The 20,324-nt window shown below is 39.3% G+C and overlaps 1 protein-coding gene across 2 annotated transcripts in view; it reads left to right on the plus strand.

The window, feature by feature from the left end:
* ADAMTSL1 (ADAMTS like 1) overlaps positions 1-20,324 on the plus strand; it is a 470,361-nt gene that overhangs the window by 98,520 nt on the left and 351,517 nt on the right. For both annotated transcript variants that reach the window (XM_027105928.1, XM_027105929.1), the window contains exon 4: positions 3,831-4,067. In XM_027105928.1, the coding sequence (XP_026961729.1) occupies positions 3,831-4,067 (237 nt within the window). The remainder of the gene's footprint in view (positions 1-3,830; positions 4,068-20,324) is intronic.

The following is a 20,324-nucleotide window of genomic DNA, read 5'->3' on the forward strand; positions in this document are numbered from 1 at the left end:
AAACTATGATGACTTTGCTTGAGTTTCCACTCCTGCAGCTGGGTGATTCCAGATGCATCAGGAGTTCAGTGAGTGTCTTGAACTATGCTTGAGATGTTTTGGGTTCAACAAAAGAAGCGTTTGCCAAATCCTTCTTCCCTTAATTTTTAAACATGTGTATTTCAAGGGAAATTTGATTCATATGTTTCTGATTCATTTACACTTAAATCATGAAAATGTTATTTTGTAAGAGCGATTTGATGTCCAAGAAGCTTTCTGAACCTGTTTTATAAGCCTTCTTGAGTCGTTTTTCTTAAAACAGGAAGTTGCATTTTGCCAAGTACAAATAAACTCAAACATTAAGAAGGTTCAAGTTCAGTTTCCAACTCTGAACTCCAGGTTTTAAGTGCATTCTCAATTTAGCAAAATATATATTCCCACCCCTACAGAAGTAGGGGCAGGAGAAAAGACCATAGTGATAAAAGTGAGTAAAGGTGTTCGCAAGCATTATTATTCTCAGAGACATTTCTCCGGTTGTGAAAGTTTATAAAAACCTATAGCAGGTGTTCTCAGAGCTAGTAGATATAGGTGAATGGCAAACAGGAACATCTGTCTGCCTGTTGATTCTCTGTGATGTGTTTAGATATGTCTACTTTTTTGTCACTGAAAAGAAAACCAAAAAGTCTTAATAGTTTAGCTTCACTTTTTAGTAATTTTACTTTTGACTGACTTTCAGTCTTATTTATTTTAGTAAAGGTGGGAAGACTCAACACATTTTGTTGAACAGCGGGGACTCATAAGAGACTCTGTAGGAGTTTTATGTCTGTACTAAGATGATGTAACATCAATTTTAAAATGTAATTGACACTCCTTTCTTGCAATTGGATAAATACAGAAAAGTATCTCAGGTTCATACTTAGAGGTCTCTTAATTATATATTATCCTTCTTACTTAATGCAGAGGTGATTCAACCTGACCCTGAAATTCCCTTATAGCTGATTCACTTTTATTTATAGAAAAAGAAGGTAAAAGTAATTATGAGGGAAGTTTGGGACCATTCTAAACAGTTTGCTCTGTATTCTGCTCTATTGAGTCCACTTCAGTATTTCTTCTGTTCTACTGAGTAATCAGCTGACTCTTGGAATGACAGGTATTATGCAGCTGAAAACACTTTATTTAAAACTTATTAATTAAACTATCAGTTCAACTGTGGAAGCCCCCATGCAGCAGCCACTAGGGAAACGTGTTAATCATATAAAGCTGGTTTTATTAAACTTGCTAAACAAGGGGAAGAAGCACCTTGACAGCCGGTAGTTTCTCAGATGGGGGAATTTAGGGAAGAAGACTCGTAGAGTTTGGGGCTGTAGTTAATCACAGGGTTATTTCAGGACAGAAGCTAGTAAATGAGGTCTAGTTGGAGAATGATAGGATTTGTAAACTGGGCAAGCTGTGGTCTTGCCTTTGGAACATAAGTTCATGAATAATTAATGTTAAGTTTGTTTGTGTTCTTATCTTGGAACACATCGTCTGAAAGGAGATGGGGTTAAACATTTGAGTTCAGATAGTTTGTGTTGCATCATACAATTTACCTGTTTTGTGATTTATAGCATAGGTTTGCAGATTGTGAGTTTTGTTTTATTTCTTACAACAAACAACTATCACAACAAAGTGTAACACACACTTATTGACTGGTTTAATGATCTTTAAATTTTTTTCAGACAGTATTCAAAATCACTTAAGCCTTGTTGGGTACCCATGTATACTTTATTTATTTAAAGAATAAATAAAATTTATTCTTTTCCTTTACTATTACATTTTATTCACTCTGAGAACACATATGATACTAACAATAAAATACCTTTCAGAATTTATATTGTTTTTTGTTTCTGTTTTTGTTTTTTGCGGTATGCGGGCCTCTCACCGTTGTGGCCTCTCCCGTTGCGGAGCACAGGCTCCGGACGGGCAGGCTCAGCGGCCATAGGCTCACGGGCCCAGCCGCTCTGCGGCGTGTGGGATCCTCCCGGACCGGGGCACGAACCCGCGTGCCCTGCACCGGCAGATGAACTCTCAACCACTGTGCCACCAGGGAAGCCCGAGAATTTATATTGTATTTTGAGCTAGTTTAATTTCAACTGAAATAAGTAATTGTTTACACCCATTTTGCCTAGGAAGAATTAATGCTTTCTGAAATATTAAAGGCTTATATGCTACTTAATAGTAACACTGAAATTTGAGGAAAGAGTCAGGATTTCATTTTATAAAATAGCATAATGTTATTCTCACAATGTTTATTTAAATGTAAATAGATTTTCAGAGGAAGAAACCTTGTAAAAGAGAACTCTTAAAAGTGATAATGTAGTAATCAGGAACTGCTAAAAGGCTACATGAAAATTCATTATTTAAGATAAAAAATTTTAATGAAAGTCTTCCCTGTCATTAATATCCATCCTTGTAGATGGATATTCTACAATCTTCCATAATAAATCCTAATCTGAATGCATGTACCATAAAATAGACCTACTTATCAAACAGCTTCTCCGAGGGATAGGTGATATTTGTCTTTTTAAAATTAAATCATAATTGTTTTCACTATAGTTTATCATTTATTAGATAGTAGCCATGGTTAGTTATGGTTTTACATTTTAAAATTCCATTTATAAAATATACATGTAGGGCTTCCCTGGTGGCGCAGTGGTTCAGAGTCCGCCTGCCGATGCAGGGGACACGGGTTCGTGCCCCGGTCCGGGAAGATCCCACATGCCGCGGAGCGGCTGGGCCCGTGAGCCATGGCCGCTGAGCCTGCGCGTCCGGAGCCTGTGCTCCGCAAGGGGAGAGGCCACGGCAGCGAGAGGCCCGCGTACAGGAGAAAAAAAAAAAAAAAAACATATATATATATATATATATATATACACACACACACACGTAAAACATTCTTGTTTTCTGCTGGTCTCATACAGTGTGATTTCAAATTCAGAGACTTTCCTAATTCTCCAACAACACTTTCTCTTCACTGGCTTCATTAAATAATCACAATAATAGCTACCATGTACTGTCTTCCTTGTGCCAGTATATGGCCAACAAAAGCTCATGAAATTCTGACTATGACCTTGAGAGCTGAGTATTATCATTGCCTCTGTTCTAAACACAAGGAAACATAGGCCCATAGAGACCCACCATATTGCATCCAACTCCCATCTGAGGAGGGAGTCCAAGACATTCAGCCATGCTGCCTGAAGCCAAAGAAATTCAGGTGTAAATGCTGTTTTCTCTCTTTTGGTCTCCCTGTTTAATTCTGGATACTGTGTAGGCTAAGTATACTGCTTTAGAAAAAAACTCACAAACAACCCCACAAAAAAATTTTGAACGAAATCATCATAACTTTTTGCTCCTAGTTGCTAAAATAACATTTTGTCGTAGCTTTTGGTATCAGAACTGAAAATGACAGTGATACTTTTAACTAACCCTGTGACTATACTCAGTTCTACTTAAATTACAAGGAAACAAAAATATTACAATGTGGAGGGACTCCATGGACAAATAAACATCTTTGAGAAAATATATTTCAGGGTGGTTACTTTCCTAACTAGTATCCATCAGATCTATTTCAAGCTGGTTTCTTTCCCATTTCACTTCTATCAGAAAATATATTTCAAGGTGGTGACTTTTCTCAAATCTCTACCTCCTGAGGGCCAAATAATCATATAACCTTTCAGATGCTACGGGAGGGTCCATCTGTAACGACAGAACATTTGCTTTGTTTCCTAAGACCTGGAGCACATAGCTGCTCTAGTGTTCTGTTTGAGGCTGTTCTCCTAACCTGTGCTTCTCCCTTCCCTCTTTGTCTTCTCCAGGACTGCCCACCAGAAGCAGGCGATTTCCGAGCGCAGCAGTGCTCAGCTCATAATGACGTCAAGCACCATGGCCAGTTTTATGAATGGCTTCCTGTGTCTAACGACCCCGACAACCCATGTTCCCTCAAGTGCCAGGCCAAAGGAACAGCCCTGGTTGTTGAACTTGCACCTAAAGTCTTAGACGGGACTCGCTGCTACACAGAATCTTTGGATATGTGCATCAGCGGTTTGTGCCAAGTAAGTGCTGGCTTCTTTTCATTCTATTTTTCCAGAGGGTTTTGTGTCAGTAGCTTTTGCGTAGTCCTGCTATCTGAATCAGTGGTACTTTTTCTAGAGTTTACAAACGATGACCCATTTGAAAATTGAGGTTCAGCTTCAGTTAAAGCTACAAGAGCTGTATTATGTGTTAAGGAAAAGTGGACTAGAGTTTCTTCTTCCTTTGAGTCTCACTTCAATATAGAAGAACCAAAATTCTTCAACATTGTGTATCACTTTTGTACTAGACTCTGAAATGACCTCTACCTTGGTTGTCCCTGAAATAACGTGGGATGTGTGTGTGTGTTTATCTGTATTCAGAGGCATCAACTTTCATTTACTTAGAGCTTCAGAATCGCTCAGCTGAGACTGGCTCTAAAATCAGCACGTACACTGTACGAGAACTTGTTGCTTCTCTATCGTGACTACAGTTATGCTGAAAATTTAGACAAATTGTAGGAAAAGGCATGGCAGTGTCAACTAGGTCGAATTCAGCCAGGTAAATCTTTAACAGGGAGAGCAAAGAGATTTGATTTCTGGTATCAATTTTTCAATGTCTGCTTTAGGTGGGGAGTTAGTAAGGTGAGGGAGAGTTAATGTTTGCCATCTTGAGTTCAAAGTCTAGGCTTTGGGTTAGAATGACCAGCCTAGTTTTTGGAGCAAGCAGTTGCTACCGTTTCCTGTGTGCTATACTTGACGATTATACTTTTAAATTTCACGTAGTAGACAATTTGAGAATCTTTGCCTCTCCCAAGAAGACATTGGTTGAAATGTTTCTCTCTTCAGAATTTCTGATATCACAACTAGCCGTATAAGAATAAACCTAAAATGTCTTTCAGTAATTTGTTGTTTCAAATTCACATGTTTATTTAAAAGCTAAATCTGTTTTCAGATGTAAAAGGAATAGTTGTAGTGTGAATGACTGCAAGAGGTATGAGACGTCCTACGAGGTTCTGTGTAGATGAGAGAGAGACAGACATACTAAACCTTCATGAGGTCTAGAGTCATGAGACAAATAAGTTGTGACAAGTCCAAGTACTTCTTGGATAGGAGGATGGAGTGATGTTTACATATCAGTAACTATTTTACTATTTTAAAGCTAGGAAAGGCCTAAGAGGTGATCTAATCAACATCCTAAAAAGCAGTATATTTGAACCGTTTGTGATACTTGGTATTTGCTTCCTTCTCTAGAACTCTCAGTGGTGTTGAGATGTAATTATGGAATCTACAAAAGCTATGGGAATGACAGAGAATTGTAAAGCAAATATATACAGAAAGGGACTATGTTGTAGGGAATGGCAAATAAACATAATAATAATTTCTTAAGTATGTGTAGTGTTTGAACGAAGAAAGACAGGGGCTTCCCTGGTGGTGCAGTGGTTGAGAGTCCGCCTGCCAATGCAGGGGACACGGGTTTGTGCCCCGGTCCGGGAAGATCCCACATGCCGCGGAGCGGCTGGGCCCGTGAGCCATGGCCGCTGAGCCTGCGCGTCCGGAGCCTGTGCTCCGCCACGGGAGAGGCCACAACAGTGAGAGGCCCATGTACCACAAAAAAAAAAAAAAAAAAAAAAAAAGACAGATTTCCATTTTGTAAATGAGAAAAAACCAGGGACCAGAAAAGTTGTGTGATTTTCTGAAAGTTATATGGTTGGTCATGGAAGAAATGGGATTAAATTTCAGGTTCCCTGATACCTAGTCCAGAGTTGTGGGTACTATATTATACTGATGAATGAACCAAAATAAACAAGATTGGCCTGCAAATTAGGTTTCATTTGTTTCTGCTGCATGGGAATTCAATGTGGCCTCTTTTTTTCCTAAACTAACCCCGCCAAATGGCTTCATGTAACTTGGCAACTGAAGCAAGAATAATCATGCCTCCTCAACTTAGATTCTTATAAGTGTGACCTGTTAGATTTGGGGACAAATGTAAATTAGAGAATATCTGAATAGAATAGTGACGTACATAGAAATTGTAATTAGTTATTATTCTTTTCTTCATTTATTTGTCTTGTTAGAGGCAATAGTAAGGTAAAGGGATGGAAGAGTTCAGATTGCATTTAGATTCTAACAAGTAGTTTGGTCAGAGAGCAGGATATCCCCCAGGTACTCAGTAAGGAGAGAGAGAGGTATTTGGGGAGAAAATCATGGTGTCTTGAAATGGCAGACAAGACCATGATCAGCAGTCGGTGGCCAAGAAAGAGTTTTAGTGGAGAATAGACATAACCCTAGCTCTGCTTTAGAAAGATGAATATAGCTGCAGTTACAGGATGCTTGAAGTGGAGTGAGGACCACTTTCAGGACCCTGGAGGCAAAGAGACCAGCTGAAAAGGAGGCTCTTAGAGCAGCCAAAGTGAGGAGAAGCATGAACCTTGGGCCAGGCCAGTGACAGCGGGAACAGAAAGGAAACAATGTCTAAAACCAAGAAGGAGTTTTCATTTTGACTATAACCAGAGCAGGGGAATAGTTGTTAAAAAAAAAAAAAAAAAAATCAAATCACTCATGCTCAGGGAATCAAAAACGACCACTTAATATGAATTTGAAAGTGATATCATTTTTAGATCCTTGCTACCATTACCATAATGGCCTTTTTTTATGATTAAAAACGACTTGATTTTTAAAAAGGAGGGAAGGAGCTGAAAGAGAGCAATGTGAGAGAAAGACAGCGAGGTGAGAGAGGAATATGATAGAAGTTTTCCCAAATGGATAACAATCCTAAAGGTTTACTTGGCTTTGCCAATAATACGTTTGACGTTATCAAAACAATTAAAAAATTTTTCTTATCCACAAAAAAATGATAGCGGAATAACGATGGAATACTTAAATGCAGTATATACTTTTTCAGAAGAACAAGAGTGAGGTTAGTCAACAAAAGAAAAGCACTCACCGCTACCCTGAAAGAGTGGACATACGTAAATTCCATCCTACTTAGAAAAAAGTTCCTTTATTTAAGTTGCATCTGTATATCGGTGATTAGCATTTGTGGTCTTTGGTAAGAAACATTAAGAAGTCATATGTTCATAATCTTAAAAACACTGTCAAAAATCTTAATGCTAGCTTAAATGTACAGTTTTTATAAAGAGCTTCTCCTGGCTTCCTGAAAAAAGTCATCTCCTCTGCCCCATTTTCCCTTCTCTTCCATTTCTACCCCATTTTGGGGGACTTCTCAGCTCTTTTACTGGCTTCATTGTTGTCTTATTATCACTTTTTGTTGGTAAGCTGCTTCAAATAATTTTGATGCTAGACAGATATAAATTATAAACTGTAGAGAAGCAAATGTCTAGCTTTGGGTATAGTCTTACCTTGACAGAAAATGGCAGCGTAACTAAGAGATTTGTCATTTTTAAATACCAGTTATTTCAGTTATGCCTGTTTAGTACTCAACTAAAATCCACTTCCTCAAAACCATCTGAGGCTTTAACTCTCAAATAAAATTATGGAGACTTTGACTTTTAGAGTCAAAAGGTACCTTAGCAATTTACAAATATAACTATTTCACAGAGGAGGGAACTGGGACCTGCAGACAGTTCCAAAAGTCGTAAATGAGGGGGTTATCTGTAGTGAATTTGCTTCAGGAAAATTCTAGGATCATTGCTACTTATAAGAGATACCTTATTCAGTAATATTGGGCATCGTATTAAGCAGTATATTCACTGTAATAGTAGTAGTAATAATAATAAAATATCCTCCATTTTTTAGTAACTACCATATCTAGGCACTTTACGTATATTTTAAAAAATATTTACAACTCTGCATATTAGGTGGCATTATCCTCATTTCACAGATGAAGGACTGAGGCTCAGGTATATTATGGGACTCGCTCAGAAGTACCCAGCTCTGACTCCAAAGCCCTTATTCTTCCTGGTGAGGCTAGCTGGACAGAGGCAGTGTGATGTTGAGTACTGGTCCCCAAACTTGACTGCCCTCCAGAATCCCTTGGAGAGCTCTTAAAAGGTATGACCCTTAGGCCCATCCTCCAGAAATTCAGGTTTATCCATTTGATGTTTCTCAAACACTCTCCCTATGACCCTAGTGTTTGGCCAGATTTATGAACCACTCGCCAATTAGAAAGCAGATAGCATTTAAAGTCACAAGATACAGATTACAATCTGGATTTTCTTTAATGATCTGTGTAATCTTGATCAAGTTGCTTACCCTTCCTAAATTCTATTTTTACTCTGCAAAATAAGATTATCTTGCAGACTGCAGAGCACCAAGTGAGATAATTCATATGAAATGCTTAATAAACTGTCAAGTGCTGTAGAAAAGTAGAGTACCCTGAACATTTTGAATTGCAAAATATATTAATGTAGTGGTTCCCTGTGTGGAACTTCATAACGCTGTAACAGTTCAAAAAAGTTTATAGAATGAGATAAAGTAACCTACTTCTTATTCTGCTAAGAAGAAAAGGAGACCTTCTATCATGTACTTTCACCATCGTTTCATAAATGAAGTTTTAATAACAAGAAAGCAACAAGAACCTGATTTCAGAATGAAGGACAAACCTTTAAATTGAATATTGTTTGCCTTATGAGAAAGTTACTACCCTGTACTTATTTTTCATTCTTTCTCCAGAGCACAGAAATTGTTACTAAGAGTGAAAGCACTACCTTTGAGATCATCTAGTCCAGCCCTGAGAAATATTGCTGTGCTAGGTTATGCGATTTTCCCAGGATCTTCCAACTAGTTAATGGCAGACTAGAGGTCAGAGAATGTCACTGTTTATCAGCATTTTTTAACTATGCCCCCTGTGTTATTTCTTCAGCCTCTCCCACAGGCCAAAACCTTGTCCAGCTTTAATTCTGTCATTTACACATGGAGACAATAGGTTTAGTGAATGTCTTTTCAAACCACATCCTCCCCTTGACATCCCCACTAGAATCTGAGCATTGTCCCCAAGAGGTAGCTGTGTTGATGTGTCTCCCCACCTTACATCTCAGACTGAGAGACACTGGGATTTTTATTTGCTCTAGATCATTCTAGATGAAGTTGGGGATAAAGCAGAGCCAGGAAGGCAATTTGTCATCCATGAAGAGTTAAGAGCGAATGCTCTGGAGTCATAATGCCTGGGTTTAAATCTAAGCTCCGCCACTCATTAATGTATGACTTTGAGCAAGTTCTTGAGGCTCAGTTTCCTCATCTGCAAAATGAGGATAATATCTGGAACTACCTGATAGGATTGCCGTGAGGGTTAAGTTATCAACTGCACTGAAGTGCTTACTATGAGCTTGATCAGTACTAGCTTGTGGTAGGAGTAGTCCTCAAATTATTTCTTTGACTTTTCCCTCTTTATGGCCTTTTTTGAACACATGGTTTAAAGTGGTTATACATGCTAAAGGGGATCCTGACTTGCCAGCGAATGAACAGACCTTCTGTTAATTTCCTATTGCACCGTTCTTTGCTAATAGCTCCATGCTGCACCATTATCAACTCCTGATCCAGGGCAGTGAATTGCGTCCTGTACAGAGTTAATGAGCCATTGCAAATAGGATCAGCTCTATTAGTGCCGCTGTTATTCATTTATTTTCATTATCCAAATTACCCATTTATATTTGTTATAAAGCACAAAGCCTGTTTCTGTTTTAAATATAAAAAAAGAGTAGCATAAATTTACAGATAGAACATGTGCTGCTGTTAAAAATAATTTTGAGGTTATTTTGAAGTCCAATACAGAAAAGTGTGTTTTATTTTCATAATTAATGAAATTCATCGGTTGTTACCTAACATACCTACATCAAAAGACAAAGTGCAATTATAAGCCGGCTCTTTTTTAATGAATCTGCATATTTATAGTACTGCACAGTGCTGTGTCAGAAAACAAGGCGTTTCGAAAATGAAAAGGTGAATTCCTTTCCAGTAATGCCTTATATAATGTTGCTGTAAAATGAATAATACAGTAAAGAAATAAGCAATAAATTGGATCATGGAGTTTTGAGGTTTATACTGTGGTGACACTAAAATGAACCACAGCTCTAACAAAGAAGTTCTTTACGTTTTTAATAATTCCTACGGTGAGTAGTTTGAAATGAATTGAATGGAATGCTTATTTCTCCATCTCTGTCTGTGACCTAAGTCACTACTATCAAATGTCTACCAGGTATTCTAAAGGTAGTGATGTCAGAAACATGGACTTGGCGGTTTTTCCCTCTGTGTTTTGTACTCTAATTCCACGTGGAAGCATGGCGTTGCTTCAGAGATTTAATGCATCATCTTTCTTTTTCTCCCCTTTGCGTGACACAGTAAAGATGAAGTGAACTGCTTTACTGCCTACTAGTTGAATTTTAACAAATTACTTAGTTTCTGAACATTGTTTATCTGCTCTCCCGATAATCTGGTGGGTACTGAGCTTACAGAGTTAAATATCATCCCTCAGGAATGGTACCTTTGTAGGGCTATTGTGAAAAATTCAGTTTGTTCGTTTGTTTAATATTTACTTAAGAATTAGCAGTGTGCTAATACATACATGAATGGACAGGAAAAAAACACAGTCCCTGCCCTCCCTGAACTGACACTCTAAGGGGAGATGAGCCAAGTGTAAAGGAAAGTATACTATTACCCCTATACTCTATTCACCTAACTGTGAACAGGAGTTTACAGTGAAAACAAGAGTTTCCTTTCTAAAATACAGATCTGACTTTATTTCTTATCTGCTTGAATCATTTCAATTGCATTCTATCACCATCAGGATAAAGAAAGCCCAAATTTCTTTACATGGTAGCTTTCTTTACTGGGTGGCTTGAAACAAGAGAAAGTTATTCTCCCACAATTCTAGAGACTAAAAGTCCAAAATCAATGTATCATCAGAGTGATGCTTCCTCTGAGGCTCTGAGTGTAATCTCTCTTTGCCTCTTCATAACTTCTAGTGGTGGCTGTCAATCTATGGCTACATCTTCACGTGGCCTCCTCCCCTCTGGGTCTGTGTATGTCTCTGTCTTTACATGGCATTTTTCTCCCGACGTCCCTGTTTTCTCTTCTTATAAGGACACCAGTGATATTGGCTTCTGGCCAGTTCTAATTGAGTATGACCTCATCTTTTTTTTTTTTTAATTTATTTATTTTTGGCTGCATTGGGTCTTCATTGCTACACACAGGCTTTCTTGAGTTGCGTCGAGTAGGAGCTACTCTTCGCCGTAGTGTGTGGGCTTCTCATTGTGGTGGCTTCTCTTGTTGCAGAGCACAGGCTCTAGGAGCACAGACTTCAGTAGTTGTGGCACGCGGGCTCAGTAGTTGTGGCTCTAGAGCACAGGCTCAGTAGTTGTGGTGCATGGGCTTAGCTGCTCCATGGCATGTGGGACATTCCCGAACCAGGGCTCGAATCTGCCTGCCAATGCTCGTGTCCCCTGCATTTGGCAGGCAGATTCTTAACCACTGTGCCACCAGGGAAGCCCGAGTATGATCTCATCTTAACTTGATTATATCTGCAAAGATCTATTTCCAAATAAGATCACACTCACAAGCACTGGGGGTTATAACTTCAACATACCTTTTTGGGGGGACACACTGCAACCCACAATAGCACACATCCCAGTTTATTTGTACATAGTACATTTTCATATATGCATATACATACATACATACATGTACATATATACATATAATTTTGAATAGTTTGTAGGAGCCAGAGTGGGAGAAATTTAGACTGTCATAAGTAGAAGGAATATCTGACCAAACATGGAATCAAGAAATGCTCAGAGGAAGAGATAGCTGGAAAGACCTAACTAGTGCCTAGAATTGAAGGAGAGTGAAGAAATAAAGGGCTAGAGAGGGTGTCAGGACCTGTGTCATGAGGAGCTACATAAGCTATATTAAGAAGCTTGGGGTTTGTAATATTGAGAGACAAAGAGTGCCAGTGAAGTAATTCAAGCAGATGCCAGATAAAGTGAGACATGTATTTTAGGAAGAGTGCTCTATCTGCATTGAGGGCAATGGATTAGAAAGGACCCAAAATTGGTAGTGGGAATAAAAGGGGCGATTTCAGAACAAATCAGGAGATAGAGTCCCTGGACTTGGCGACTGATGAAATATAATAGGAGAGAAAAATTGAGAGTTGAAGACAATGCTCTGGTTTCTAGTTTGAGCAAAGCATGTTGCTGCTGTTCACTGGGGTGTAGAACATAAGAGAAGGGCCAGGCGTTGGTTTGGGGCAGTACGAGGGATGAGGAGATACTGTATGTATAGCACACTGTCTGCCATGTGATTGTCACTCAGTGAATTCATATCCTTTCTTCCTCCCTCTTACGTCTTCTTAAGTGAATGGTGTGATTCCATCAAGTTGGTATGGTCACTGTCCTGTTTATGTATGATTAAAAATTTATCAGGTTAACCTTTTCTGTGATCACATGCTAGTTAGTTAACAAGTCAACTTAAGCATTTGTCACTTTTAGGAAAAACTGAAGTCAGATGACTGTAGTTCCTTAAGGTATCCTCTCTATTTGAATAGCTAAGAGATAGAGAAAGTGACACTCCGGAGGGATTCATTCATCTCAAACTATCTCCTTCCTGCCACCCCAGTTGGGTCCTTTATTTATTCATGTATCATCTCTGCTCATGGAAAGAATTTCTTTGCCATATGAGAATTTTTTTCATCTTGATATTCAATTTGTGGGACAGAAACCCTTCTTTTGAAAAATTTTATAATAACTTTATTTTTTATGCTCTTTTGTTGTTTTTTAAATAAGCACTTTTACAGGTTTATTGTTTAACATACGTCACACACACAAACACACAGATACATAAACGCTTCTTTCTACAGCTTTCACAGAAAACCTTTTTGAAAGTTATATCTATTTAATTTTTCCTTTGAAATTCAGTGTGCACTGGGAAAGACAAAATCACGGATTTTGTTTTCCCAAAGAGATTCAGTGAAGTAGATGAAGGCAGTGTGAATCTAATTTAGAAAAAACTTTCAAATGTTGTTATTTTTCGTGCTGTATAGTTTGCAGAGTGCACCACGCATATCACCATGTGCTTCTTGTACCAATTTTGCGGAATAGCTTTATTATTTCCATCTTATAAATGAGGAGATTTAGACTCATAGAAGGTCATACAACTAGAAAAAGGCAAAGCTACGATTCAAATCCTATTATTTCTATTATATGTCACCTTTCCTCTGAGAAGATATTTTAAGAACGAAGCAGAGTACCAGTAAGCACACATCTTTGTTAATAGGGGTATGAGCGTGTGTAGCTGAGTCAGGGACCTCTGGCCTCAGAATTCTGTGTTCTGTTCAATGAAAGTTGCACCAAGATCTGGCAGCTTTCTTGATTCATCCTATGATGCTTTGTCTCATGAATGAGTCTTTGGGACACTTGTTTGTAGAAATAATGAAGATGCTAAATTTTACCAAATTATCTTTAATATTGTCTCAGCACTGTTAGTAACTAAAACGTTTGGATTTCCCCAAATTACCCTCACTTCTTCTACTAACTTCAAGTTCAGGGCTCCTCAAGACAACTCTCAGGTTTGATAATTCACTAGGACAGAGAGAACTCACTGAAAGCTGAGTGGTACTGTTGTGCTCAGTTACAGTTTATTACAGCCAAAGGATACTGATTAAAATCAGCCAGGGAAAGAGGTACATACAGCACGGTTCAGAAGAGTTCAAGTGCAGACCTTCCAGTTGTCCTCTCCTGGAAGAGTGGTGTGGATAGCACCTACCTCTCACAGCAATAGTGTGTGACAATATGTACGGAACCCGGAAAACTCACCCAAGCCTCGGTATCCACAGTTTTTATTGAGGCTCCATCACATAGACTTGGTTGAGCACCCGCATGGCTGACCTTCGTCTCTAGCCCCTCCAGAGGCTGAGCTGATACCATGAGGCCCAAAGCCCTCACTGTAAATCACATTGTTAACCTGGACTCTCTGGCATGGCCCAAGGCCCCAGACAAGCAAAGATACTCTTACTGGTCAGTGACAAGAGTTTAGAAATTGCCTCCCAGGAACCAAGGGCAAAGGCCAGACCTCTCCTTGAGCAAAGTGTATCCCTTACCACACAGTACCTTTTTGAAGCTATTTATTCATTCAGTTAATATTTAATGCTTACTATTGGGCATTAGGCTATCCCCTGGGGTATGTAGCAGTGAATAGGACTCAAGCCCTCCCCTCAAGGAGTCCATAGCCTCAGTTTTAGTAGCTAAAGAAAAAATAGTGCCCAATTTTTCCCTCATTTACTGTCTCTAACTTTGGGGAATCACCTTATTACCTACGAGAAGATTCCATGAGAATTACAACATTCACACCAACTAGCCGTTCTTTGTGTGTGGGTATGACTCTTGACTCTTGTTGCAGAAAGGTGCAGCTGCTTTGGAAGACAGCCTGGCAGTTCCTCAAAATGTTAAACATAGAGTTACTGTGTGAACCAGCAATTCCACTCCTAGGTATATACCCAAGAGAAATGAAAGCATATGTCCACCAAAAAAACCGTAGTCAGATGTTTATAGCAACAGTATTCATAATAGCCAAAAAGCAGAAACAACCCAAATGTGGATCAACTAATGAATGGATAAATGAAATGCGGTCTAATCATACTATGGAATATTATTCCACAATAAAAACGAATGAAATACTGGTACATGCTATAACATAAATGAACCTGCAAAACATTATGCTAAGTGAGATGAGCCCGTCACGAAAGGTTACATATTCTATGATTCCGTTTATATGAAATGTCCGGGATAGGCAAATCTGTAGAAACAAAAAGTGAATTAGTGGTCGCCTAGAGCTGGGGCTTGGAGTAGAATGGGGTGGGAGGGTGACTGCTGACGGGCACGGGGTTTCTTTTGGGAGTGATGAAAACATGCTAAACAGATTTTGGTGATGTTTTCACAATTCTGTGAACATATTAAAACCATTGAATTCTGTACTTCAAATGGGTGAATTTTAGGGTATGTGAATTATCTCTCAAAAAAAAAGGTGTTTTTAAAATGTAGTGTAAAGATTCAAAAGTCTGTACACTAAATCTAAAGGTTGTGTTAGCTGTGAGTGACCTGATCTCACTCTTTGACACAGTTAATATGACTAAGTGGGTGTCCCCTTCATTATGGTTGCCAGAAGTCATTTAGAGCCGTAAGTATTTCTACACATTAAAAGTGATTTGGAAACCAACACATCGTTAATATGTTACAGTGAATGGATAGTGATATCAAGCAGAAAGTTGAACATCTTTCAACTTTGGGGGGGTGCGCGGAATAAGTTTGGATTGAGAAGATCTTTAGTAAATTCTCAATAAAGCATTATGCATTTAGCTACACTATAGATTAACTCTGGTACTTCATTCATTGAGTGACTTCAGAGAAGACAGTTTTGAAACTGAAAAGGGAATTTGACATCTTGCAGTTGAATCATTCCATTTTACGTTTGAGATCCAGATAAGTTCAGTTTTTGAAATAGTACCGCCATGTGGTCTGGAGTTAGGCTCTCTGGGGATATGAAAGTACATGTCATCATCCCCGTCTTCAAGAAGTTCCCAGTCTGTGGGTGACGTGGCTTAAACCCAAATAACGATAGTCAGCAGCAGCGTGAGATGGGAGGAAGAGCTTCAGTTTGGGACTGGGGCAGATCCAAGTTTGAAGTCTGACTTCCAAATTTCCTTTCTGTGTGATCATGGGCTAATTCAGTAGGTTAATTAAACCTCATTTCTCATCAAAAATAGAGGTAAGGATACCTAATATTAGTAATAATAATGAGCTAATTTTTATTGAGCACTGGCACTCTGACATACACTGTGCTGTGTTAGCATTTAACGTGTTATCCCCTTTAATCCTTACGTGAACTGACACGTGGTTATGTTTTAACCTTTTTTTTTTTTTTCCTGCGGTACGCGGGCCTCTCACTGCTGTGGCCTCTCCCGTTGCAGAGCACAGGCTCTGGACGCGCAGGATCAGCGGCCATGGCTCATGGGCCCAGCCGCTCCGCGGCATGTGGGATCTTCCTGGACCGGGGCACAAACCCGTGTCCCCTGCATCGGCAGGCGGACTCTCAACCACTGCGCCACCAGGGAAGCCCTAACCATTTTTATAGTGGAGGGAAATGATGCTTAGAGAGATTAAGTACTGTTGATTCATTCATTCAGTAAATATTTATCGAGCATTTACTAATGCTAGGCATTATGCTAGACACTAGGGATGCAGCGGGCCATCCAGGATGCAATGGGATCGGGTAGGAGGAGCGTTTAGGAGGAGCACTTTAATTCAGTTCTGGGCAGGTAGGAAGGTTTTGTGTCTCAGGTCACCCTCCTCCCTCACATTCACAGTCCTTCAGTGAGACTCCACAGAGGAACTGATATTCCTTTCTATCTCTTGCACCCGTTTTTCATCTTGTTTCCTTTGTCTTATATTTATTTTCCTAATCAACTAGCCCATTAGATTGAGACCTCCTTACTGGCAGAGACTGTATTGTACTTACTCATCTTTAGTTTCTTTATACTGAGTTACTCAACTTAAGACTCTTGCATTGGGCTTCCCTGGTGAGAGGCCGCGGCAGTGGGAGGCCCGTGTGCAGCAAAAAAAAAAAAAAAAAAAGACTCTTGCATGGAATGATCAGCGAATCAGTAAATCTCTCTGTTGACTATTTTTGTCTTTTGATAAACGCATTGTCTCTAAATCATGTAAATTTTTCATCCTAAATGGCTTTTTTATCTTTCAATTTATTCGGGCCTTGTTCTCATTTCCTTCAGGCTGTGAAACAAAGTCCATTTATGTCTTTCACCTTTTTTGTTTTATGATACTAGGCTAGAAGTAATTTAGAATCGGAGGCCTCCTGCAATCTCCTCTTTATTTACCATGGCTTAGGAGATGGCTCAGATCAACCCAGAACTTTCTCCATCAAGATAACTGTTGGTTTGCTTAGTATATCAACCAGATTCTCTGGATGAGCTCTCACTGCTGAAGCCATTAGATCCTTCCTGGGATTAAACTCACAAAATGCTAAGTTTCCAAAGGCCATAAATATCAATCAGGATTCCAGCATGACGTAGTTTCTTTCCCAAGTGTATATTCGAAAATGGCTCTGGAGACGGTTTGCTTCTGCAGGATATTCCATGGGTAAATTAGATGATCTTTAGACATAATTTTAATTACTCCAGCTCTCTCCGTAATTAATATGGTTATCAATTTGGGGGCCATAAAATGCTGGTCTTCCCCAAAACTTGAAATGCAAGGTTTAAGTATATCAGAAATTTGAGAGATTTGAAACTTTGCCTTAAGTTTAAAAGAAATGTTCTAAATTTCTTTAAAAGTAGAATTGAGGAAGCCTTTTTGAAATTGGGTCTCTTAAGACACTTCATATAATTATTTTTAATGTTAAAAATTAAATCCAAATATGAAAGGCAATTAGTAAGTAATTATCCTTTGGCTCATTGGCATATTTGAAGGCAATATCAAGTTAGGTAAAGGGATAATTTTTTTTTTTATGTTGTAGCTAATTTAATTGTCAAAAGCCTTAATAAAAACAATTTAAAGCATCAGGTACCTTCCAGATTTTGAGTCACAAACATAACTTTACCCAAATTTTATCACACTCATGGTTGCCAGAGGCTCTCTTGGAACATTCCTAGGAAGGATTGATTGCCAGCATCAGGAAAATCCACCCAAGGACCTAAAATTAGTGTAATAACCCCCCCCCCCCATCCTTTCTGTTGCCTCTTCAGTGGGACTGCCCCTGAGGAATTCAAATCAAGAAGGAACAAAGTGTTATTGCTGTGGGCTAACTACCTGTGATCCAAGAGAACACTTAAGAATCTGCGAAGTCTAGAGAGAAAGGCAAGAAATTATCTGTGTGGTTAATAGCACACAGAGGGCAAGACAAATTCAGAGGCCTCAGGAGATATGTTGAATCTCTTTGCAAAGCTAATCATGAGACAATGGCTTTGAAAAGGACCTTGGAGATCACCAACTGAGTCTCCTCCTTGTAATTCTGAAGACACAAAACATCGGAGCACAGAGCATGTGACTTACCCAAGGTTTCCCAACTAGCAAGTAACACAGCCAAGAAGACTCAAGTCTTCCGGCTCCAAATCTGGTGCTCTTTAATTTGTATTACGTGAAAACGCTTTTCATATGTGTGTTTTTCAAGAACCTTTAGAGTTTAAAGTATTTTCTTTTGATTTGGATTATTTATTCATTTTGTTAGTCTTTTTCACCATTACTAAGTACATTTCACTCCCGCAGCTAAATTTCCCTCCTATATGGCCAAAGTGTCACAGGACATTCTATTCACTTAAAAATAGTGGTGCTATAAAAGAAAATACAAGTGGAAAACTTTGCCAGCAATAAACATTCTAAAAAAACTTAATGCGCACCACGTTCATTCCTGCAGAAATGCCAACTGCAACCCCACAGCACCTGCAGGCTGTAGCAACCACTCAGTGGCCAGGAGCTGGTGGCTGGCTAGTCCCATGAGCACTTCAGTTTACAGTTGCACTTGCATACCAGTTTAGATTCTTTGCCAGCCGAATTATGGGTGATTTAAATAAAAAACAAACAGATATTTCAGAGGAAGGGGAGGGGGGTAGGGAAGCTCGGGAAAAAGTGGCCAGAGTCACATTAAAATGAAAGAACGTAGCCAGTGTTTTGTTTCCCCAAGTTCTCAACTCTTCTTGACTGCTGTCCTCCCTGTGTCCTCTGGGATTCCCCTGGTGGGGGAGGAATTCCTCCCATTGGATGACTCTCAGCTTCTACGGCAGAAACCTCAGTATCACTGTTGATTGGCAGGAAGACGGTTAATTTCTTGATTCTTCCATCCAGGCAACAGTCTTTTATTGAGCAACACAATATAATGTCTGTGCAGCCATTTCCACTCTTGATTTTATGTGACCTGAGCTAGAGATAAAAGGTTTTTTCTTTTTCTTTTTCTTCTTTTGAATAGGAATAGCAACGATACCCTTTGCTTGGGTAAAGGATATAATTTGGTTAGTTAGGGCAAAGACACACTCAATGGTGAAGCGGGTGCAGCTCTCCTGGCACCTGACTTTCCCATCCCCAAGGTGGGCCCAGGGACAGGCATACATGGCAAGTGCTGAGCGGATGAAGGCTTAGAAGGGGCAAGGTCCCACCAGGCCAGAGGAGCTGAGTCTCTTCATCCACATGGGTTTTTTTTAATCAGTCCAGAGAAATATTTTTACGGTTGTTTGAAACACGCTGTCTTAGGCAGCGTATATGTAGAATGGTTTCATCAAGGCTATGTCGGTCCAGCCTATTTCCAAGTATTCTCCAAGTTTCTCCTTATAATTTGGCGTATAGTTTTCTTCATTTTCTCCCCAGATGGTTTTCATGGCTCTAAAGCAGATGTTGGAAATGAGTAACCAAATATATCCCACTGACAACTTTTGTTTGGTACCCATAGTGTGGTTTTGTGGAAATTTGAATTGGTTGCCAGGATTTAAATACACTACCTCCAATAAAAATCCCAATTCACAACATAGCCTTTAAAAAAATCGGATGTGCTACATTTGGTCTGCGCTCCGGCATGGCAGCTGTCTGACAGAGCTGAAGAGTTGCTGAGACCTCCAGATGGTGCCAACACTTTCAAGCCTCCTTTGTTACCCACCTAGCCTGGACTCTGTAGCTGTTTGCATTCCTGACCCTTCCCCAAAGTATACGTAGGCTAGAGATTTCTCAAAGGAAAGAGAAAGAGTCAAAATCATCATCACAATTATGATAAGAATAATAAAATAATCCACCTCATATATTGAGCACTAATCATGCCAGACGCTATGCCAGGCACTTGGCATACCATTCAAACTTCACAGGAACACTTTCTATAGCCCAAAAGTTTAATTTGCTGGTCCAAGGTCATACAGCTTGTGAGTTGCTTAGCTGGGATTTGAACTTAGTCTGTTGGACTCTAAAGCCTGTGCTTTTCGTTTTATCATACTCCCTCTCAGAATCACTCCTCCCTCCCAAAAAACCCTTGCTGAATCTCAGGCTTATAAGAATCTACAACTGGATGCTAAGAATTGGGTATTCTATTGGCCACTGGTTTTCTAGTTTCTTTCAGGAAGAAGAAAAAGGAAAACTTGGGGAGGTTTCTTCTGCTCACATCTTATCCTCCAGCTAAGGGACAGCTCTAGGTATTAATGCACACAGCCATTCTCCTGGGTAAAAGGAACTCTTGTGATAATGTATTCTAAGTCAATTTGAAGCCACATGAAAGGCTTTTTAAAACACATTTGAATATCAGGTAAGGAGCAACTACTCAAATTTCTAAAAATCTTAAGATGTGTAAATACAAAATCGTAACCTG

Source organism: Aethalodelphis obliquidens, unplaced genomic scaffold (genome assembly GCF_003676395.1).
Source record: "Aethalodelphis obliquidens isolate GAN/ISIS:26980383/991018 unplaced genomic scaffold, ASM367639v1 scaffold7, whole genome shotgun sequence".
In the NCBI taxonomy this organism is placed as follows: domain Eukaryota; kingdom Metazoa; phylum Chordata; class Mammalia; order Artiodactyla; family Delphinidae; genus Aethalodelphis; species Aethalodelphis obliquidens.